Genomic DNA, 22,860 nt, shown 5'->3' on the forward strand with positions numbered 1-22,860 from the left:
GAACAAATATCGCTAGTTGTATATCTGTGGATTTACCAACAGCTAGACTGAATGCTAGAGAATTCTTTAGATTGTTTTGCAGCTTGTTTATAACATCAGCACCGATATGGGAAATACGGCTCTCCATAGTGTGGTGCAAAATTTAAATTTGCGTTATTAGTTGTTAAAGTTTTGTGTTACTTGCATCTAAAATTGCAACCATTTCTGCAATATTATTCTTAAATTCTCTATCGCAATACGGATGTTTAGCACGAGCGATATTCCATAACAAGAACAGGATTACTTGTGGCACCTCAGGCCTGGTCTACACTACACATTTAGTGTGGCCGCAAATCGATGGTATTGGCCTCCGGGCGGTATCCCACAGTGAACCATTGTGACCGCTTTGGAAAGCAATCTGAACTCCGATGCACTGGCCAGGTAGACAGGAAAAGCCCCGCGAACTTATGAATTTCATTTCCTGTTTGCCCAGCGTGGAGCTCTGATCAGCATGGGTGGTCATGCAGTCCCAAATCCAAAAAGAGCTCCAGCATGGACCGTACGGGAGATACTGGATCTGATCACTGTATGGGGAGACAAATCTGTTCTATCAGAGCTCCGTTACAGAAGACGAAATGACAAAGCATTTGAAAAAATCTTCAGGCTATGACAGACAGAGGCCACAGCAGGGACTCGGCACAGTGCTGTGTGACAAGCGTAACAGAAAGCCAAAGAATCAAATGGATGCTCATGGAGGGAGGGAGGGGGGACTGAGGACTCCAGCTATCCCACAGTCCCCGCAGTCTCCAAAAAGCATTTGCATTCTTGGCTGAGCTCCCAAAGCCTCTAAGTAAGAGAAAAAACTTTTGAAGTGATAATCAAGATAGCCCAGTACAGACAATTTGATAAGAAGTGTGAGAATACTTACATGGGGAGATAGATTTAATGTTTGTAATGGCTCAGCCATTCCCAATCTCTATTCAAGCCTAAGCTGACTGTATCTAACTTGCATATCAATTCAAGTTCAGCAGTTTCTCGTTGGGAGTCTGGTTTTGAAGCTTTCTGTTGCAAAATTACCACCCTCAGGTCTGCTATTGAGTGACCAGAAAGGTTAAAGTGTTCTCCTACTGGTTTTTGAATGTTATGATTCCTGTTGTCTGATTTGTGTCCATTTATTCTTTTGCGTAGAGACTGTCGGGTTTGGCCAACATACATGGCAGAGGGGTTGGTAAGACAATTCCCACCTTTTCATGCTCTCTGTATGTGTATATATATATCTCCTCACGATATGTTCTATTCTATGTTTCCGAAGAAGTGGGCTGTAGCCCATGAAAGCTTATGCTCAAATCAATTTGTTAGTCTCTTAGGTGCCACAAGTACTCCTGTTCTTTTTGCGGATACAGACTAACACGGCTGCTACTCTGAAACATTTCGTAAAAAAATTACCTTCAGTCATTGTGTTATATTCCTTACTGAATGCCAAAACTAGTGTTTGTTAACTGTTTAGCCGTAATTTTAATGTGGCTAGCTTGTTTTTCCTTAATTCTGATTCAGCAAGGTATTCAGATGAAAAGCTATTGTGATTCATTTCATAGTGACATTTCAAGTTGCTTGCTTTGTAGAGAGCGAACAATGCATTGCAGATAAGGGACAGGAACTTGGCATCTTTAACAGTGAATGCAAAATCTTCCTCCAATTCTAGCTTAAAACTTCGGTTCTTCTTCATATTTGCATTTCTTACAATTTTGAAGATGTCGTTGTTAGAATACAGATATTCAGGCCAGCCTGTAAAGGCCTATACTTTAAGAACTTAGGTGTATTATTATCACTTAGCTAGTTATAGAGGTATAAAACAAAGAAAAAAAAAAATCACAAGTTCGCCTGTGTAAGGGCCTTCTCGCACCAAGATAGCCTAAGAACAAGGCCTCAGACTAAGGCCTTTGGCAAAGCAGCGGAGGCAGCCATAAGCTGGGAAGCAAATGGTCACATCCTCACATTCCAAACCAGGCACATTGAAATAAGGTGATATTGGACTGTTAGGAAGACGATCCTGTCCTGATAGTGCCCATCACCACCAGGAAAAGAAACAAATCTTAAGACGGTTAAAGAAAACTTAGTTTGATAGCATCCTGTCCGGCAAGAAATCACTTATCAACGGTTGTGAAATTTTCATTTCTGTATTGTTTTCTCTTTATGGCCCCCAATTTTCTATTGTGAATCTGTCCGGTTCTCTAATTGTTTTTGTCTGCTGATAATTAATTTTGCTAGGCGTACGCTAATTAGGGTAGTGAGATATAATTCTCTAACCAATTATGTTACAATATATTAGGATTGGTTCAGTAAAGTGACTGGTTAAGGTATAGCTGAGAATATTACTATATAAACTGGGGTCAAACAGGAAGTGAGTTGGATATTGGAATCATGCTTGCTGGAAATTAATCCGAATAAACATTGCATTGTCTGCACTTCGGACTTCTGGTCTTTTGCTGCTTGCTGTCTGCGTGACAAGAACCAGGAAAGTGGGAGAATGAAGGGAAAGCCCTCTAACAATTGTCATCCACAAAATAAATAGATGGTTAACACTTAAATCTAGAACTATTCAAATGCGACTAATGAACAGTAAACACAGTCTGTATTCTGCAGAATGCAAGGAGATCGTGAGCCTACAGGATTCACACAGCCCAAGGTCTGAATACAGAATGATGCAATTTCCTGCTATAATGCACATGTGCAAGCTTCTCTTTCTATTGGTCTCACTCTTACATTATTGGGTTCACCAGGGTTTAAATTCTCTTGAACTATTTCCCGGAGGCCACAGAGCCACTTCTCCACCTACCAGATTGGGAAGGTGGGAAAAGCTCAGACCTTCAGCCCTGCAGGAGGCACCTCCAGTCTGGTAGGCAGAAAATGGGCTGGGGGCTCCATGAGCCACACTTTAACAGTAAAAGAGCCACATGCAGCTCACAAGCCGTGGTTTGACCAAGCTTGCTATATATAATAGAAAGAACAGAATGGCCTACAGGGCTGTCATAAACATACAGCTAAGGCGGAATAGGACTCCAAGTGGTCCTTTCCATGATTCCTTGTCTAAATCACTTGGTGTTGGCGGCAGCATACTGTTCAAGGACAAGGTGGAATTTGTGCCTTGGAAAAGTTTTTAACCTACACTGGTAAAAATAAGCTTAGGGGGTCTTTCATGCGGGTCCCCATATCTGTACCCCAGAGTGGGGAAGGAACCCTGACAAGGATCTTGTGGGAAGGCAGGAGTGAGGAAAACAGAGAGATAGAGTCTAGAGAATGCCACAAATAAGCGGTCGGAGGGAGGAGTTGCAGCCACCATCCAGAATAACTCAGAACTAGGAGAGTGCAACAACCTGAAAGAATGAAAAGTTCTCACCATTCAGTCCCACTGAGCCAGGACACCAACATCGCAGGGTGCAATGCTGACTTCAGAGTGTGGTGGGAAACCTGACAGTAGCACTCAACTCTGGGGTACAGATGTGGGGACCTGCATGAAAGACACCTTGAGCTTATATTTTACCAGCTTAGGTTAAAAACTTCCACAAGGCACAAATTCCTTTCCTGGTCCTTGGACAGTATTGCTGCCACTACCAAAGTGAATTGCACAAAAATGCAGGGACGGGTCACTTGGAATCTCTATCCCCCCAAACCCCTTCATCCCCTTTCCTGGTGAGGCTTGAGAATAATATACAACTAATTGCCTTAGCAATTTGAGTACAGACCAGGACACTAAAATCAATCAGGTTCTTAAAAGAAGAACTTTATAATGAAGAAAAAAGTAAAAGAATCACACCTGCAAAATCAGAATGGAAGGTAACTTTACAGGGTAATAAAATGATTTAAAACACAGAGGACTCAGCTTCACAGTTACAAAAACAAGAATAAAACTACTTTTGTAGCATAGGAAAATTCACAAGTTAAAACAAAAGATAACCTAATGCATTTCCTTGCCTACTTCAATTTCTGTGATTTTAGATGGATCATTTTAGGTATATTTTCAGGAGATGTTGTAGCGGCTTGGTCTTTCCCTCCATCTGGAGAGGGAACAAACGCAGAGAGCCACAAACAAATTCTCCTCCCACCCCAGATTTGAAAGTATCTTCTTTCCTCATTGGTCCTTCTGGTCAGGTGCCAACTAGGTTATTTGAGCTTCTTAACCCGTTACAGGCAAAGTGATTTAGTACAGCTGCGAAAGAGAGATTTTATGCTACCCTTTTCTCTATATTTATGACAGCTACAGATTGTAAAGTCATTGTTAGCAGGAAGTCTGGCGAGGTCTGCTCAGATGGCAGAATCTCATGTGCTCTTTCTGGAGAAAGGCTATACCCTTGGATTTTTTCAGAAGCCTGTGCCAGTGAGAGTCAGTTCATATTTACCAGGCATCTTGGAGATTAGAGGACTCCAGGCAAGCTCTTCCCCCTTTGATGCAGCCAGGATAAAGTAATGTGAACACTTCAGGTGCCATTCCTGCAGCAAGCCAGAAAAGAGAAACTCAGATCTTTGCAGCAGTGGGGGGGGGGAGGGGCGAGGGATGTAGGGGAAGGGCTGCACGGGCCCACAGCAGATGGAAATAAGATTAACCTGTTAGATTCCCAGACCCTATTAAAAATGATATCAAAGTAGCCAACAATGCACAAGGAAAGCTGTCCTTTTCCCTGTTTCTGGTGCAGGGACCACACTGCTGTAATCCAGGCACTTTATCTTAGGTCTGGTCTTGTGCCCTAGCTTCAGTCTCCAAGTGGGCTGAGGCCCACTCAGGAAGTAAGCTACAGCACTGGCGCCTGCACTGACTTCTGGGAAGTTTAGGGAATAGGGTATGACTCTTCCCGTGGGATGGGGAGTGCAGCCAGGTGTGGGAGCAGGAGGCAGGCAGTCACTGAAACACATATTAAAAAGGCCAGAACATCTGCTGTCTGCCTCAGTTTCATGGGTAGCTTCCCTGTGGGCTCCACATTAACTGGGTCTCAGATCCCCAGGGCCTCTTCTGTCTACCCAGTAACACCTATATCCCAGGCAGCACCTGCGCAACCAGCCCCATGACCATAAGGGAAACTACAGTGCACAGCCCCTTGGAGCCAGGCCCCTGGAATAAGAAAGAAAGAGGAAAAAGTTACCTCATATTCATCAAAGGGCTCCAGAGCCTGTACTCTCTGTCGCTCATCTTCGGTGATAAAGCTGGCGTAGAACTCATTCATATCAATGACACTGCACTTGGCCCATCCCTAAAACAGAGGCCCACATTCCCTCAGGGACAGAGCCATAACCCGCTCCACTCCCTTACAGCAGGGGCTTCACTCCCCCAGTGACAGACTCACAACCTGCTCCCAACCCTAAAACATGGTCAAATTGGCAGTGCTGACCAGATTCCCACACAACAGGCTAGCCCGAACATGGACAGCTCAGTCCCCATGGCGGGGGCATACCTCCCGGCTGCAGGATTCACATCCTGAGCATGTTGCTATGACTAGCTCAGAGTTGACACTCACTGCACCTCAGCTAATATGTCCTGAACTTGTGAGACTCTCTGAGGAATGGAGCTTCACCACAATGAGCATGTACTAGCTCCTGCATGGAGAAAGCTGTCAGACAAGGGAAGGTGCTCTAAGAGACTGGGCATAGGGAGAGGAGGCCATGTGGCTGCGGGAGAGGGTAGCGCATCTTATGTCTGGCCTGGTTCTGACCAACCCACACCAAAGCCCAGTGGGATCATCCCTGCCTTCTGAAGTTATGTTCTTTCCCAGATGGCTCAGACCCCATACCTGCTCCAGGACCATAATCACCTACCCGCTGGAGAAAGCGTCTCCTCTGCGCCTCACAATTGGGATACTGGGCTAGGGTGTGCAACACAGAGTTCAGCCGGCTGAAGTGCTGCTGCATGATGTGACCAAAGGGGTCCTCGGGGTGCATCTGCTCATAGACCACAAACTGTGCACAGGAGAAGTGCTGAGCTGCCCACTGGATCAAAGCATCTGACCTGTCAGAGCAACACGCAGAGGAGAGAAATTAAGAAGGCTGTGGCCCCAGCAGGGATGGGAGCAGACACCAGGATCCTTTCTGCAGATCCACAGAGGGGGCCACTGGAGGTGGTTCTTCTGTTTGGAGGGAAGTGTGCTGAGCAGAGATGCCTCTGGTGCTGGGAAGCTACAAGAGCCCTCCCCCAGCTGCCCAGAGAGCTCGAGGAGCTGCCAGGATCCAGAGCCATTCCCATTTGAGATGTAGTTCTGCACATTACCAACTTAATGAAGGGATTTACCCCATGGCAGCTCAATTAAGTAGCTACCAGTGGCTTCCACAATTCACCCAGGGAACAGCCAAAAGGCTCTAGATACAGGTCTCCAGGATCAGACTTCCCTCTCTCAGACCCTCTTCACATACTAATACTGTCCTCACTGCACCCACTTAGGCACCTAGCTAACAGGGAAAAGAGTGAGCCAGCCAACCTGCTGATCTCCATGTAAGTGAGCACCACTTCTGCTAAAAGCATGGTGGGAAACTCAGGGTCCAGGCCTGCCTCCTTTAGGGCTTGCTCCAGCTTAGACAGGTCAGATAAATCCACTCCCAGCAATTTATAATCCTCCACAGCAAAGCTCATGGCTCCTGGGGGAAAACAATCAATACACTCTCATTACAACACTAACCTCTTGCTGATATGCTGGCAGCAGCAGCGACAGGAACACCCACACAAGAGACAACCCACTCTCAACAGTGTCACCACCCCCACTGACAGCATGTGGGGGCATAAGTTTAATTCCCTTTAAGTTGCGCAGCTGCACAGCAGCTTATTAAGGGCAGAACAGGTGCTTAGGGATGTGTCAGGGAGAGGCGACCCTCCCCCAGCCCCGGACCTGCCCTGGCCTGGACCTGCTGCTGCCGGGGGAGAGATGCCTCTCTCCCCACTGCAGCCCCAGGGCAGCCTGCACTCCAAACCCCTCATCCCCAGCCCCACCCCAGAGCCCACACCATCCCACCCCAATCCTCTGCCCCAGCCCTGAGCCCCTTCCCACACTCCAAACCCCTTGGCTCCACCCCTGCCTCATGAATTTTGTTATGTGCACCAGTATGGAGGTGATGTGTCACACATCACCTCCATACTAGTGCACATAAAATTAATTCCACCCATGTGTGGGAAAAATTAGAGGGAACACTGGGCAGGAGACTGGGAAAACCTGTGCCACAGACTCCCATCACTAATAGGCCACAGAGGGACAATGTCAAGAATGGTCTGCAAAAGGTCCAGGAAACTTACAACCAGTGTATTCTCAATATCCCTTGTGCACACTCCACCTATATACTCTGCATCTGAGGACAGGTAAATTGCATTCTGGCTAGCCTGCTGCAGCCAGAAACGTCATACCTGATTCTCCCCTTCCAACTCCTCCCACAACCATGGCCAGGTCCTTTGTACCCTTGATAAGAGCAGCTTTTCGGCTTGTTACACTTGGGAAATCTACTTCATACACCACAGTGCAACTCAGAAGACCCACAGCCTTGAGGCGGAAATACAGGGAGTCAAAGCCAGCACCAAAAGAAAGGATCTGCATGGGGATTAAAAAAAAAAAAAAAAAAAAAAAGAGAGAAATTTTATTTAACTCCAGCAGCAGCCTGGGTATTTGCAGGGCACAAAGCACCAAAGTATGTAGATGCCAACATCCATCGGGCATTAGCCTGGCATGGCAATGTAGTAGGAACGTGTATATAGACAGTGCCCCTCTCCCAATGATTTTGTCTCCTCTGCCCAGGCTCAAAGAACTAAAGTGGGCAACTAATGGTGCCAGTCTCATATACCCATCTGTGCCTTCCTGGGAGGGGATCACAGGAGATATGCCACCCTAATGCAGACCACAGACACCAAGGAGGTCTTCCCAGACCCACAATGGGAGCTCAGCCCCTGCACTCCTCTCCCAGAGAATTCACCTGTCTCCTGGGGTGGCCTTGACTCTGTCGCAGAAACTCTTGCACACAATGATCCACAGCTCGAGCCCGGACATAGTAACCCCTAGGAAATAAAATCCAACTGTTGTATCCAGATTTCCCCTTTCACTCAAAAACACTACACTCCCCAGCTGGTGGGAACCTCACTCCTTACCTTCAGAACCCATTCCTTTCCCAAAAGGTGTTATTCCCACCTCTTCTATTTCACACCTCTGTGATTCCCCTGTGCTGCAGAAGAGCATGCATAGCCCATTCCTGTTATTCTGGCCTCTGAAGTAGAGTAGGCAGTCTGGAGCTTGCTTCCTTTCCCCTTTGCTGCCTCCAGTTTGGTAAATGTGCTTCTCACAGCCCAGCTGCTACCACTATCCTTCCTTCATAAGGCCACTCTAGGCCTCCTGAGGATAAGGGGAGGGCAGAGCTGGTAGCTGAGCAGTGGGGAAGTATGCCCAGGATGTCCTCTGAAGTGAAATAGCCTATTCATTACCACTGGTGTTCTCCTCCCCATCTCCTAGTCTCAGCATTACATGTCTGTGGCCTGCACCAAGCATGCATATTCCCAGCTCCCAGCACAGACCCAGTCAATTGTGCATAATGCTGGAAATCAATGGGCCTCTTCTGGCACAGAACTGATTCATCTTGACCAAGACTCCCTTGCCATCCTCTCTGGTGTCATTTTCACCTTGACAGCTAGACCCTCCCACATAAGCCTCTACTACACCAGGAAAAAGACAGACTGAGAGCACTAACATTCATATCACACAAATCTCCCTAGAGGAGGATTTGAACTCTTCATCCTTTAATTTAAGGAGCAGTGTCTGTTCCCCTAAGGATTCAAATGAGTAAATCGTAAAAGAGCTACTAACAAAATAACCTTTAAGCAGTGGTGCTAAAGTTTTATAGAGCAGCAAGTGTTGAAATATTTCTAAACTGGGACAATCCATTGACAGATTTTATGAAAGTTAATAGCCTTCTTCCCTAGACCTGTGGGAAAAAAAAGTTTAACTGTGATGGGGTGTCCACATCACATGAGCCCTGAGCATGGTAATGTGTGCCAGAAAGGGCCAATTAACCTTATATGCTGCAGGGGAAGCAGACACTGATAAGGTTTAATGGCAGATGAAGCCCAGCTGAGGGAAGGAGCAGGGATAGGAGTGTAATGCCAGGAAGTGAGAGAAGGAGAGGGTGCAGGATGACTTCTGCAGTCACTCACTAGACTGAAAGAGAGTTGGCCAAGGTCAAGGAGTAAATCCACAGACAGGATAAGCCCTGGATCCTGCCCTGGATTAGGGAATTTGACAAGTGGTTAAGGTGGTGAAGTAGCCACAGAGAGGGGCAGAAGCTCCAGTGGTAAACCCACAGATATGCAAAGAGATAAATAGGTGAAGCAGGGAAGAGCCCAGGGAAACAGCAACCGGGTCTGAGACTTAGCAGACCTAGGTTGCTAGTTATAGGGTCCCTGGGCTAGAACTACAGGAGCAGATGGGCCCAGGTTCCCCTACTAGCCACTGCAAAAGTGGCAACAAACTGGAGTTGAAACAGAAGATTGCCTGAAACAGAACAAGGACAGCTTGTCGGGTGGGACTGTGTTACCTCAGAACTGGAGGACTATACAGTGACTTGGCCAAACTGATGAGTCATGAAAGAGGAGCACCCTGAGTCCCAGAGAGAGAGGCCACAGCACAAGCAACAGAAAGGGGTGTGAAATGGGCGCAAGGGCTAATTCTCAAAACCAGCCATAAGGAGGTGCACCTGCAGTGAGTGGAACTCTGTTACACCATCTGAAAATTTTAAAACCCATCTTTGGGGGGAGCCTATAAATCAGGAACTCCATTACCAAATGACACTAAAACTGTACCCTAAAATATACTTGTGCCCCTATTATTGCACTGTAATGTTTAGGACAATCTCACTGTGCACATGGATCTCAGAATACTCAGAAAAATTACCTCAACATTGAGCATAGCTTTCTGCTCAATGACGACAGTGCCTTTCTATTAAGAAAAAAAAATGACCAAGACTGAAGGCCAGGCTATGATTTACTGACAGTACAGAGCACTGGAAGCTCTACCCACAAAATAAAAATCAAAGCAATCCCCCCTCCCACTAAGTAACAGTAGCCCCTTCCAAAGGATAGCAAGAACCAAACAAACAAACCGAAGCCTGTTCCTCACCAATGAATCAGCGGCGCTCGTCTGCATCTCTTTGTAACGAAGTACTGTAGGAAGCCATCATGGATGTAGCCAAGAGCAGCGGTGGAGCATTTACTGACAATACTGCTGTCATTAGTGCCCTGAATCTGAACAGGGAACAAGGAGAAGGATTGCTCACTCACATTCTGTCTGCTGATGTTTACTTAGGAGTAGCCATAAGAAAATAGCTGGATCTAAACAGGGCAGCGCAGGCCCTTTCCTCCTTTACAAACCAAGTTAATTCATCCCTTGGAGACTCACAAGCCCAGTGAGTTTCCTCAGTGTCCAAGTGAAACGTCCTGCTGCCAGGCAGCAAGACTAGGGCACTGACAGACTACACACTTCTGCTGTACCCATAGATGCACTCTCCCCTCCCACCATACCAGTCATGGGGACTCACCAACAGCTTGTGTGAGGTCAGGAGACTAGAGCATCAGTGACCCAACATGCAGTCCAAGTCTGATGCATAAACTCTTTGTGCCACAGTGTAAACCTATGCCACAGGCATCAGAGGCAGAGAGAGTTCCTCTCTTCTTCTGTAAAGACTGCAAAGCTGTACTAGAAAGGGAGTCAGGACCTTGTTCAGGATCCTGAACACATCGCTCTTGCCCCACTCCATGATGGCAGAACACTCCCATCATCAATGAAGTTACACTAGGAAAATATGTAATATTTATACTGTGATTTAGCAGCTAAGGAGAAGCCAGCCTCCTCCCTGCAGAGACCTCTACCCCAGGACCCAAGACAACAAAAAGTGCCTCAACAGGCCCCACCTCATCCTCACTGCTTCCTCCTGACTGTTTCCACAGGCCAATGGTTCTCAACCAGGAGTACGCAGAGGTCTTCCAGGGGGTATATTAACTCATCTAGATAGTTGCCTAATTTTACAACAGGCTACATAAAAAGCACTAGCAAACTCAGTACAAACTACAATTTCATACAATGACTTGTTTATACTGTTCTATATACCATACACTGAAATGTAACTACAATATTTATATTCCAATTGATTTTATAATTATATGGTAAAAATGAGAAATTAAGCAATTTTTAGATAATAGGGTGCTGTGACATTTTTGTATTGTTATGCCCGATCTTGTAAGCAAGCAGTTTTTAAGTGAGGTGAAACTTGGGGGTATAAAAGACAAATCAGACCCCTGGAAGGGGTACAGTAAACTGGAAAAGTTGAGAGCCACTGGTCTAAAAACTGCCAAGGATAGGAATTGAATTCACAGAATGTGCATATAGTTCATGACCACAGAATATAACCTTGAGCCCACCCAATTACTCTGACAACAGACTTCTTGTAAACCCTCTAGCTTGCATCAGAGCCCCAGTCACTACTCCTCAGGGAATTCTGAGCCAAGAAATAAAAAATTCTGCAAATTTTGTCAAAACAAAACAACACAATATAATCATGCCATTTTCAATTATGTTGGTAATTTATTTCAAAATACCTGTCAGCAAATATGCCTGTAACAATACAGACAACAAAAGATTCAAAAATTTTTTTTTGACAAATAGATTCCTTACAAGTATATTAGCACATCTATATGGCTCCACAGAGTAGATGGTAATACACCTCTACCCCGATAAAATGTGACCTGATATAACTCGAATTAGGATACAATGCAGTAAAGCAGCGCTCCAGGGGAGCGAGGCTGCGCACTCCAGCGGATCAAAGCAAGTTCAATATAACGCAGTTTCACCTATAAACGGTAAGATTTTTTGGCTCCTGAGTGTAGTAAGATGAGGCCCTGAAACAAACTCTGGTGTCAGAGGTCTAGTCTGAGGCCTAAAGCCTGAACCAAAGTACTTCCAGGCACTGCTAAGCAAAAGCTGGGCTGTGAGCCAGAGGCAGGTCTCACTCACAGAAATTAGTGAGAACAGGGTTGTTAGAAGCAGGTGTGTTCACACATAAGGGCTAATAAGAGGCACTTGTGCCAAGATGACACCTGGACAGCCTGATACAAGGACACCCCATAGACATAACAAGGAACAGGCAGGTGCACCTTAAAGACAGGACAGCATGATGGATAGATCTGTATGTCTGGAACAACATGATCAAAGCAGAGACAGCACCCTAATGAGCCAAGAGGCTGTACCTCAATACGTCAGGAGGGATGAGTAATCTGTCCACTCACTCACTCATGCCCGTCATCCCGATCGGGGTATGGGCCGCCAACCACAGATCTCCAGAGTCCTCTATCCTGGGCCATTTGCTCTAGCTGGTTCCAGGTATAGCCCATTTTTTTGCTATCAGCCTGAAGGTCGTGTCGCCAGGTGTTTCTTAGACGGCCTCTTTTCCGCTTGCCTTGGGGGTTCCACCGCAGTGCCTGTCTGGTGATGTTAGTTGGCTGCTTACGTAGTGTATGTATGTCCTATCCAACCCCACCTTCTCCTTCTGATTTCTTCCTCTGCTGGGAGTTGACAGGTCCTCTCCAAGAGGTGGATATTACTGATGGTGTCTGGCCAGCGGATCTGGAGAATCCTTCTGAGGCAGCTATTAATGAAGGTCTGGATCTTCCTGATGGTTGTTTTGGTTGTCCTCCAGGTTTCAGCTCCATACAGTAGGACTGATTTCACATTGGAGTCAAACAGTCGAATTTTTATTGCCAAAGACAGTTCTCTGGAGCTCCAGATGTTCTTGAGCTGTAAGAAGGCTGCTCTTGCCTTACCAATCCTTACTTTGATGTCTGCTTCTGTGTCACCCTGCTGGTCGATGATGCTACCTAGGTAGGTGAAGGACTGCACTTCTTCCAGGGGGCTTCCATTCAGTGTGACTGGGTCATTGCTGATGGAGTTAATCCTAAGGATCTTGGTCTTGTCCTTGTGAATGTTGAGGCCAACCTGTGATGACGTGGCTGCCACTACGTTAGTCTTCTCTTGCATCTGCTGTTTACTGTGTGAAAGGAGTGCAAGGTCGTCCACAAAGTCCAGGTCATCAAACTGGGTCCACAACGTCCACTGGATTCTGTTCCTACGCTCATAAGTGGATGTCTTCATAATCCAATTGATGATGAGGAGAAAGAGAAGTGGTGACAACAAGCATCCTTGCCTGACTCCAGTTTGCACCTGGAAGCTGTTAGTAAGCTGCCCTCCATGGATCACTCTACAGTGTATACCGTCATATGAGTTCTTGATCAGGTTGACCACCTTTGCTGGGATGCTGTAGTGCCGAAGGAGCTTCCAGAGGGTCTCTCGATCCACACTATCGAACGCTTTCTCATAATCAACAAAGTTGATGTACAACGAGGAGTTCCACTCCATAGACTCGAGTATCAGAGGGTAGCCGTGTTAGTCTGGATCTGTAAAAGCAGCAAAGAATCCTGTGGCACCTTATAGACTAACAGACGTTTTGGAGCATGAGCTTTCGTGGGTGAATACCCACTTCCTCAGGTATTCACCCACGAAAGCTCATGCTCCAAAACGTCTGTTAGTCTATAAGGTGCCACAGGATTCTTTGCTGCTTTTACTCCATAGACTGCTCGACTATGATGCGAAGCATTGCTATCTGGTCCGTGCATAATCTATTCTGCCGGAAACCTGCCTGTTCATCTCGTAGCTGTGGATCAACGGCATCTTTCATTCTCTCTAAGAGGACTCGGTTGAAGACAATCTGTCCTGTAACTGTATAAAAGTAGATCCCGGAGTGCATATCTTTGTCCAGCCTAGGGGGCAGTGGAAAGTCCCACCACTGACTGAGCTGTGTCCGTTGCCAGGGGGCACATATTCGTAGTATGTCCTGTAGAGTCTATAGGAAACTATTACTGTGCTTTGTCTGGCAATAAACCTGGCTCAGGTTCTTTCGTACCTTACTAGAGTCTGTGATCTTTGAGGGTTCTCTCGGGGTTTGCTGTGTCAGCTATCTGCGCAGAGCCGGGACAGCACACAGAGGGAACACGCATGCAGCCGACTGTTATCATCAAACAAGAGCAGAACTACACACAGGTAGCTACTAACAACACCAAGGACAGCATTATATCAGGGTAGAGGTGTACTAATATTTCCATGTATGTCAGGCACAGAAGACTTTAAAGGTATGGTGACAAAGCAAAGAAAAACTGCAGCTGGCCCATGCCAGCCAACTTGGGCTCACAGGGCTCAGGCTGCAGGGCTGTTTCAGGCTGCTCTGCAGAATTCTGGGCTTGGACTAAAGCTGGAACTCTGGTACCCTCCCACCCTGCAGAGTCCTAGAGCCTGGGCTCCATCACTGAAACAAAGACCTCAGGGTCCTGCCTCTCTGTGCCAGGGGCATCACAAGAGTGAGCAAGAGGGATAGATTCTCACAAGCACACCCAGCCTGAGGGATAGGTCAGTGGTTTGAGCATTGGCCTGCTAAACCCAGGGTTGCGAGTTCAATCCTTGAGGAGGCCACATAGGTATCTGGGGCAAAACCAATACTTGAGCCTGCTAGTGAAAGCAGGGGGCTGGACTTGACCTTTCAGAGTCCCATCCAGCTCTATGAGATAGGTATATCTCCATATATGTATAGCCCTCTGTCATAAATAGATAGCTAAGGGGTAACGTCTCTTTCACCTGGAAAGAAGTAATCTGAACCACCTGACCAGAGGACCAATCAGGAAACAAGACTTTTTCAAATCTGGGTGGAGGGAACTTTGTGTGGGAGTCCTTTGTTCTGGTCTTCTGCCTGTATGCTCTCGGCTATGAGAAGTGATTTCTGTTTCCTGCTTTCTAATCTTGTTTCCAAGTTGTGAGTACAAAAGATCAGATAGTGATTTATGGTTTTTTTTGTATTTACATGTCTATAGTTGCTGGAGTGCTTTGAATTGTATTCTTTTTGAATAAGGCTGTTTATTCATATTTCTTTTAAGCAATTGACCCTGTATGTGTCACCTTAATACAGAGAGACCATTTTTATGTATTTTTCTTTCTTTTTATATAAAGCTTTCTTTTTAAGACCTGTTGGAGTTTTTCTTTAGTGGGGAACTCCAGGGAATTGAGTCTGTGCTCACCAGGGAATTGGTGGGAGGAAGAAGTCAGGGGAAAATCTGTGTGTGTTAAATTTACTAGCCTGACTTTGCATTCCCTCTGGGTGAGGGGGGAAGAGAGATTAGCTCTTGGTAATTTTGTTCTCCAGGACTGGGAATGGGGAGGGTGGAGTCCCTCTGTTTAGATTCATGGAGCTTGCTTCTGTCTCTCTCTCCAGGCACACCTGGAGGGGGGAAGGGAAAAGGTTTATTTCCCTTTGTTGTGAGACTCAAGGGAGTTGGGTCTTGGGGTCCCCAGGGAAGGTTTGAGGGGACCAGAGTGCCCCAAAACACTCTAATTTTTTGGGTGGTGGCAGCTTTACCAGGACCAAGCTGGTAACTAAGCTTGGAGGTTTTCATGCTAACCCCCATATTTTGGACGCTAAGGTCCAAATCTGGGACTAGGTTATGATATGGTAGCAGCGTTTGTGGGAAAGATAGAATCCAGAAGCCAGTAGGAATATTATATTTTTCCTTTTCTCTGCTAGGGGCTTTTAAGCAGAGAGAAACAGTTTGGTTTTAAAAAGGAACCAGAGAGAATTTTTTTTTCTGCTCTCTCTGGCAGTTTTTGGCTTGCATATTAAGCAAGGAACCATTAAGGGATTATTACGGGTCTTTTGTCAGACAATAGCACTCCCATTAGGGGGCAATTACCAGCACTATACACATGCAAACAAAGTGGTTTTTCTAGTTTACTTTACATTGAAAAGATTAGCTAGAGGAAGAAAGGGGAAAAGGCACTGTTGGTAGGCAGACCTCAGGAGGCAACAGAGCCTGCGGTTCAGACAATAAACACCAGAGGGCACCCCAACACAAGAAAACAGGAACCATGACTTCCAAGGAAAAAAGGGAGGCAGAAGCACAATTCAAAGAAGCTGAACACAGGCGACAACTGGAAATAAAACAAAAAGATGGGAGAAAGAGAAAGAGAAAGAGAGGCAGCCCACAGAAGAGAACAAGCAGCCAGAGAGGCGGCCTACAAAAGAGAGCAAGCAGCCAAAGATGCAGACCACCAAAAACAGCTGGAAATAAAAGAGAAAGAGTGGGAACTCCAGAGGGAAGCCCACTGACAGGCCATGGAATTAGAAAAGGCTAAGCAAAACACAGCCAACCATAACAACCCTGCGCCAATGATTGTTCCACAGCACAGGAAATTTCCCACCTACAAGGCAGGTGATGACACCGAGGCCTTCTTGGAAAATTTTGAAAGAGCTTGTCTTGGGTACAGCATGTCTGAAGACCAGTACATGGTAGAATTGAGGCCACAGCTCAGTAGACCTTTAGCAGAGGTAGCAGCTGAGATGCCTAAGGAAAACATGAATGACTATAAACTTTTTCAAACCAAGGCCAGATACAGAATGGGGATAACCCCGGATCATGCCCGTCGGCGTTTCAGAACCCAAAAGTGGAAACCAGATGTGTCATTTCCCAAACACACCTACTACGTTGGGAAAAATTATGAGGCCTGGATATCAGGACACAATGTTAAATCCTTGGAAGAACTGCACCTCTTCATACAAATGGAGCAGTTCTTGGATGGTGTTCCTGAGGACATAACACGGTACATACAAGATGGAAAACCCAAAAATCTCACCGAGGCGGGGGAGATTGGAGCCAGATGGATGGAAGTGGCAGAAAGCAAGAAAGCTACTGTCAAGGGGAATGAATACCCCAGAGGGCACACCGACCATGAACCCTACAACCGAGGGCAGCCAAAAACCCCACCTACAACCCAAGTAAAGCCACAGACACGCTATTCTTCCACCTCACCAGTCTCCAGTAACTCACCTCGACCCAGTGACCCATCAGATGGAAGATGCTTTAAGTGCAATGAACTGGGACATATCAAGGCCAACTGTCCAAAGAACACCATCCGAGTGCTGTTCATTACACCACCATCACACAAAAGATCCCCAGGCCCAGATGCCTCTCAAATACCCTTGGAGCGAAGGGAAAATTTGAGAGTGGGCGGAAAGAAGGTTACTGCGTGGAGAGACACAGGGGAACAAGTGTCAGCTATCCACCAATCCTTCGTAGACCCCAAATTCATCAACCCAAAGGCCCAAGTGACAATTTATCCCTTCATGTCACAAGCTGTAGACTTCCCTACAGCTGAACTGCCTGTCCAGTACAAAGGCTGGTCAGGAATGTGGACTTTTGCAGTCTATGACAATTATCCTATCCCCATGCTACTGGGGGAAGACTTGGCCAACCAGGTGAAGCGGGCCAAGCGAGTGGGAATGGTTACACGTAGCCAAACCAGGCAAGCTTCCAGACCCATTCCTGTTCCTGAGCCATCCACAGACGCCCCGTCTGTGTTACCAGAGACCCAGACAGAGGTAGTGGACCCAGATTCCATGCTAACCACTGAAACAACCACAGCGCCTCCAGTCCCAGGCCCAGAACTGGAACATCAACCAGCACCAGCAATTGCAACCACATCTTCAAACTCAACGCCAGAGGGTGCCAGCGAGCCAAAACTGGCAGAAGCAACAGACAGCCATACCCAAAAGGCTCAGCCAGAGCCTGAAATACCCTCAGGTGCACCAGCGGAGAGCGGTTCACCAGCAACGGAAACCACCCCATCACCTACATCGCTTCCAGAGGGACCAAGCCCAAGTCCACAGTCTGAGGAAGAACTGGTGACCCCAGCCTCAAGGGAACAGTTCCAGACAGAGCAGGAAGCAGATGACAGCCTGCAGAAAGCTTGGGCGGCAGCATGAAGCACCCCACCGCCTCTCAGCTCTTCTAATCGATCCCGGTTTGTTATAGACCAAGTACTTTTATACAAGGAGATTCTTTCTGGTGGACACTGGGAAGAATGGCAGCTACAAAAACAGTTGGTGGTTCCAACTAAGTACCGGGGGAAGCTCTTAAGCTTAGCCCATGATCATCCCAGTGGCCATGCTGGGGTGAACAGAACCAAGGACCGGTTGGGGAAGTCCTTCCACTGGGAGGGGATGGGCAAGGACGTTGCCAAGTATGTCCGGTCTTGTGAGGTATGCCAAAGAGTGGGAAAGCCCCAAGACCAGGTCAAGGCCCCTCTCCAGCCACTCCTCATAATTGAGGTCCTATTTCAGCGAGTAGCTGTGGATATTCTGGGTCCTTTCCCAAAAAAGATGCCCAGAGGAAAGCAGTACGTACTGACTTTCGTGGACTTTGCTACCCGATGGCCGGAAGCAGTAGCTCTAGGCAACACCAGGGCTAACACTGTGTGCCTGGCCCTAACAGATATTTTTGCCAGGGTAGGTTGGCCCTCCGACATCCTTACTGATTCAGAATCTAATTTCCTGGCAGGGACCATGCAAAAACTGTGGGAAACTCATGGGGTGAACCACTTGGTTGCCACCCCGTATCACCATCAAACCAATAGCCTGGTGGAAAGGTTTAATGGAACTTTGGGGGCCATGATACGTAAATTCGTCAACGAATACTCCAATAATTGGGACCTAGTGTTGCAGCAGTTGCTGTTTGCCTACAGGGCTGTACCACATCCCAGTTTAGGGTTTTCACCGTTTGAACTTGTGTATGGTCACGAGGTTAAGGGGCCATTACAGTTGGTGAAGCAGCAATGGGAGGGGTTTACGCCTTCTCCAGGAACATTCTGGACTTTGTAAGCAACCTACAAAGCACCCTCCGACACTCCTTAGCCCTTGCTAGAGAGAACCTAAAGGATGCTCAGGAAGAGCAAAAGGCCTGGTATGACAAACATGCCAAAGAACGTTCCTTCAAGGTAGGAGACAAGGTTATGGTCCTGAAGGCGCAACAGGCCCATAAGATGGAAGCATCATGGGAAGGGCCGTTCACAGTCCAAGAGCGCCTGGGAACTGTGAACTACCTCATAGCATTTCCCAATTCCTCACTAAAGCCCAGAGTGTACCATGTTAATTCTCTCAAGCCTTTCTATTCCAGAGACTTACAGGTTTGTCAGTTTACAGTCCAGGGAGATGATGCTGAGTGGCCTGACGGTGTCTACCACGAAGGGAAAAAAGACGGTGGCGTGGAAGAGGTGAACATCTCAACCACCCTGGAACATCTGCAGCGGTGACAAATCAAGGAGCTGTGCACTAGCTTCGCCCCATTGTTATCAGTCACCCCAGGACGGACTGAACGGGCATACCACTCCATTGACACAGGTAATGCTCACCCCATAAGAACCCCACCCTACCAGGTGTCTCCTCATGCCTAAGCTGCTATAGAACGGGAGATCCAGAACATGCTACAGATGGGTATAATCCGCTCATCTACCAGTGCATTGGCATCTCCAGTGGTTCTGGTACCCAAACCAGATGGGGAAATACGCTTTTGCGTGGACTACCGTAAGCTAAATGCGGTAACTCGTCCGGACAACTATCCAATGCCACGCACCGATGAGCTATTGGAGAAGTTGGGACATGCCCAGTTCATCTCTACAATAGACTTAACCCAGGGGTACTGGCAAGTACCGCTAGATGAACCTGCCTAGGAGAGGTCAGCATTCGTCACCCATGCGGGGGTGTACGAATTTAATGTCCTTCCTTTCAGCCTTCGAAATGCACCCGCCACCTTCCAGAGGCTGGTAGATGGTCTACTAGCAGGACTGGGAGAATATGCAGTTGCCTACCTCGATGATGTGGCCATTTTTTCCAGCTCCTGGCCCGAACACCTACTACACCTGGAAAAGGTCTTTGAGCGCCTCAGGCAGGCCGGACTAACTGTTAAGGCCAAAAAGTGTCAAATAGGCCAAAACAGAGTGACTTACCTGGGGCACCAGGTGGGTCGAGGAACCATAAACCCCCTACAGGCCAAGGTGGATGCTATCCAAAAGTGGCCTGTCCCAAGGTCAAAGAAACAGGTCCAATCCTTCTTAGGCTTGGCCGGGTACTACAGGCGATTTGTACCACACTACAGCCAAATCGCTGCCCCACTGACCGACCTGACCAAAAAGACCCAGCCAAATGCAGTTAAGTGGACTAATGAGTGTCAAAAGGCCTTTACCCAACTTAAGGCAACGCTCATGTCTGACTCTGTGCTCAGGGCCCCGGACTTTGACAAGCCATTCCTAGTAACCACGGATGCATCTGAGCGTGGTATAGGAGCAGTTCTCATGCAGGAAGCAACAGATCACAACTTCCCTCCTGTCGTGTTTCTCAGCAAGAAACTGTCAGAGGGAAAGTCACTGGTCAGTCAGTAAAAAGGAATGCTATGCCATTGTGTACGCTCTGGAAAAGCTACGCCCATATGTTTGGGGACGGCGGTTCCAGCTACAAACTGACCATGCTGCACTAAAGTGGCTTCATACTGCCAAGGGGAACAACAAGAAACTTCTTCGTTGGAGTTTAGCTCTCCAAGATTTTGATTTTGAAATTCAGCACATCACAGGAGCTTCTAACAAAGTAGCTGATGCACTCTCCCGTGAGAGTTTCCCAGAATCCAGTAGTTAAAAAGTGTTCTTAAAATGTAGAAGTCTGTTAGTTATATACTTAGTGGTATATGTAAAGGTGCATGTGTTGTATTAATCTGTTTATTTTAAAGTTCTAGAAGGAAATCACCGCCAGTGAGCTTCCCCACTGTCTGCAATTTGGGGGGCGTGTCATAAACAGATAGCTAAGGGTTAACGTCTCTTTCACCTGGAAAGAAGTAATCGCTAGAAGCCTTAACAGCAAAAGTATAACCTGATAATAAACAGGAAAGCTTGTTGCTTTTGTATTCCTAATAAGGAGCTGTTTTTCTGTTTAAAAGGATATTACGATTGAAGTGTTTGACTAAATGTGAAGCTTCCGTGTATAGAAGCTTCTGTGTTCCCTTGTTAGACAGACCAGCTAGGCTGGCTGTGTCTCCCTACATGCTTGTAATAAAGTGGGCCTCAGGCTGTTTTGATCCAAACACCATGTGTGGTTAATTTTTCCACCACATAAGTCATGCTGCACATGCACATTTCACTCTCTTTGGAGCAACAGTTTATTTCCAAGCTGAGACAGAGTTCTTAACCCTCAATATTTGAGATACTGATTTCCCCAATTGGTGCTATACCCTAGCTCACCATTTCTCAAATGCGGCCACCAGGAGATTTTCTTGCACCCACAGCCTCTTGGGCAGTGACTGGGGAGGCAGGGCAAAGCAGTGGATCCTCCCTCAAGGCCACCTCCCCACCTGAAGCCACAAATGCCAGAGAAGCAAGTAGCCAGTGAGTTCGTTACCTTCCTTGGGCTTCGGGCTTCAGACCTGGGGTGGCAAGCAGCAGGCTCCAGCTGTGAAGCTTCGGGTTGTGGCCTTGAGTTCACCACACACACACACACTCATCGCCCCTGACCCCCGCTGTTTCTCCCAACCCTGGTACTCTGGCCACCATCAGCCAGGCTCTGCTCTCGGGACTCTGGCCACACAGGCGCTGGCTCCAGCTCTGGCCTCACCCCCACAGATCGCCCCTGGCCCCCACTATCATGACAGGCTCCCATCCGGCTTCCCATCACCCCGCTGCACTGACACCCCTGACGGGGCCCCGAGTGCACAACAGCAGTTACGAGCAGGCGGATCTGCCGCTGTGCGCCGCCACCCCCTAGCGAGGCGGAGACGCCCAGGCTCGAGTTCCCCGAGCTCCGGGGGCGAGGGGATGGGCCCGCTGCCCGGACCCGCCCTGGGGCCCGGGCTGGCGAACGGGCTCGGCAGCGCCCCCAGCACGACGCGGCCGGGCCGGGCCGGGCCGGGCCAGACCAGCGCTGACCCCGCAGCGCCCCCCGGGCAGGGCTCCCACAGGCCGCGCGATCCCGGCGCTCACTCACCGCCTCGTCCCGCGCCGCGCTCCGCCCCCTCCCGTGCCGGCCCATCCTACCGCTGCGAAGCAACCTGCGCCCTCGCTCGAGCGCCAGCCCGCAGACGAGTCTGGGCAGTGAGAAACTTCCCGCTGTACAGAGTGACCTTCCTGAGACCATAGAGAGCGACTTCCGGCGGCGCCCAGAAGAGACCCGCCCAGGGTGATAGAGCTCAGCCTCCGGGGTGGATGGATGAGGCTATTGGTCAGCTTCTATGGTCACGTATGGAGGAAAGGGCGGGGCTAAAGGCTGATCTACGACAGGCGCTGAGGGGGTGGGGAAGTCGGGTCTCCACGGCACAACCCGCTTCGTATTAGCCGTGTCCCGCGGTGGGCTGGTCCCGCGCTCGCTGCTGGCTCAGCGCCGAGGGGAGAATGGGCCGGGTGGGGGGAGGCTCTTAACTTTTACTGCCCAGCGCTTAAGGTGCCAATAAAATAAACATTCTGTGCACAGTAACGTGAAACTCTGCAAAATTCTGCAAGTTTGATTTGTCAAGTGTAGAGGCTGCAGCATCGCACTGGGGCCCACTGGCGGCACAGAGCTGGGAGATCACAGTGCAGTTCTCCTCCAGTGTCCTGCCAGGTGCCCCAGAGGGAGTGAAGCTAACAGGTAATGATCAAGTGATCTCTCTCCTGCCATCCATCTCCATCCTCTGACAAACAGAGTCTAGGGACACCGTTCCTTACCCATCCTGGCTAATAGCCATTATTGGACTTAATTGCCATGAATTTATCTAGTTCTCTTTTAAACACTGTGGCAGTTGGGACTGAGTGCCTGACCTTGTTCCCTTGATTGCCTTTGATTGGCCTCCCCCAGTGTGACTCATGAGGGGGTGGGACTGACCTAGGCAAGCAGGCCTTAAAAGCCAGCGGCAGAGCAATCAGGGTGCTGCAGACAGGGGAATTTGACAGAGGGAGGCATATGATGGTTAGGAAGATGTGCAACACCTGTGCCTGT

The 22,860-nt window shown here is 48.0% G+C and overlaps 1 protein-coding gene across 7 annotated transcripts in view; it reads right to left on the reverse strand.

Annotated features, from left to right (window-relative positions):
• LCMT2 (leucine carboxyl methyltransferase 2) overlaps nucleotides 1-22,012 on the reverse strand; it is a 61,642-nt gene extending 39,630 nt beyond the window's left edge. For 3 of the 7 annotated variants that reach the window (XM_030546765.1, XM_030546772.1, XM_030546771.1), the window contains exons 1-8: nucleotides 21,874-22,012; nucleotides 10,104-10,228; nucleotides 7,915-7,996; nucleotides 7,355-7,535; nucleotides 6,441-6,597; nucleotides 5,785-5,974; nucleotides 5,115-5,222; nucleotides 4,377-4,467 (exon numbers count right to left, since the gene is read on the reverse strand). In XM_030546765.1, the coding sequence (XP_030402625.1) occupies nucleotides 4,377-4,467; nucleotides 5,115-5,222; nucleotides 5,785-5,974; nucleotides 6,441-6,597; nucleotides 7,355-7,535; nucleotides 7,915-7,996; nucleotides 10,104-10,228; nucleotides 21,874-21,918 (979 nt within the window). In that variant the 5' untranslated portion in view covers nucleotides 21,919-22,012. Of the gene's footprint in view, nucleotides 1-4,376; nucleotides 4,468-5,114; nucleotides 5,223-5,784; nucleotides 5,975-6,440; nucleotides 6,598-7,354; nucleotides 7,536-7,914; nucleotides 7,997-10,103; nucleotides 10,229-16,900; nucleotides 16,933-21,873 lie in introns of those variants that run through there. The other 4 variants (XM_030546767.1, XM_030546766.1, XM_030546769.1 and 1 more) reach the window with 4 other exon arrangements.
• Nucleotides 22,013-22,860: the final 848 nt, after the last annotated feature.

The sequence above is a fragment of the Gopherus evgoodei genome, unplaced genomic scaffold (assembly GCF_007399415.2).
Source record: "Gopherus evgoodei ecotype Sinaloan lineage unplaced genomic scaffold, rGopEvg1_v1.p scaffold_49_arrow_ctg1, whole genome shotgun sequence".
NCBI lineage: Eukaryota > Metazoa > Chordata > Testudines > Testudinidae > Gopherus > Gopherus evgoodei.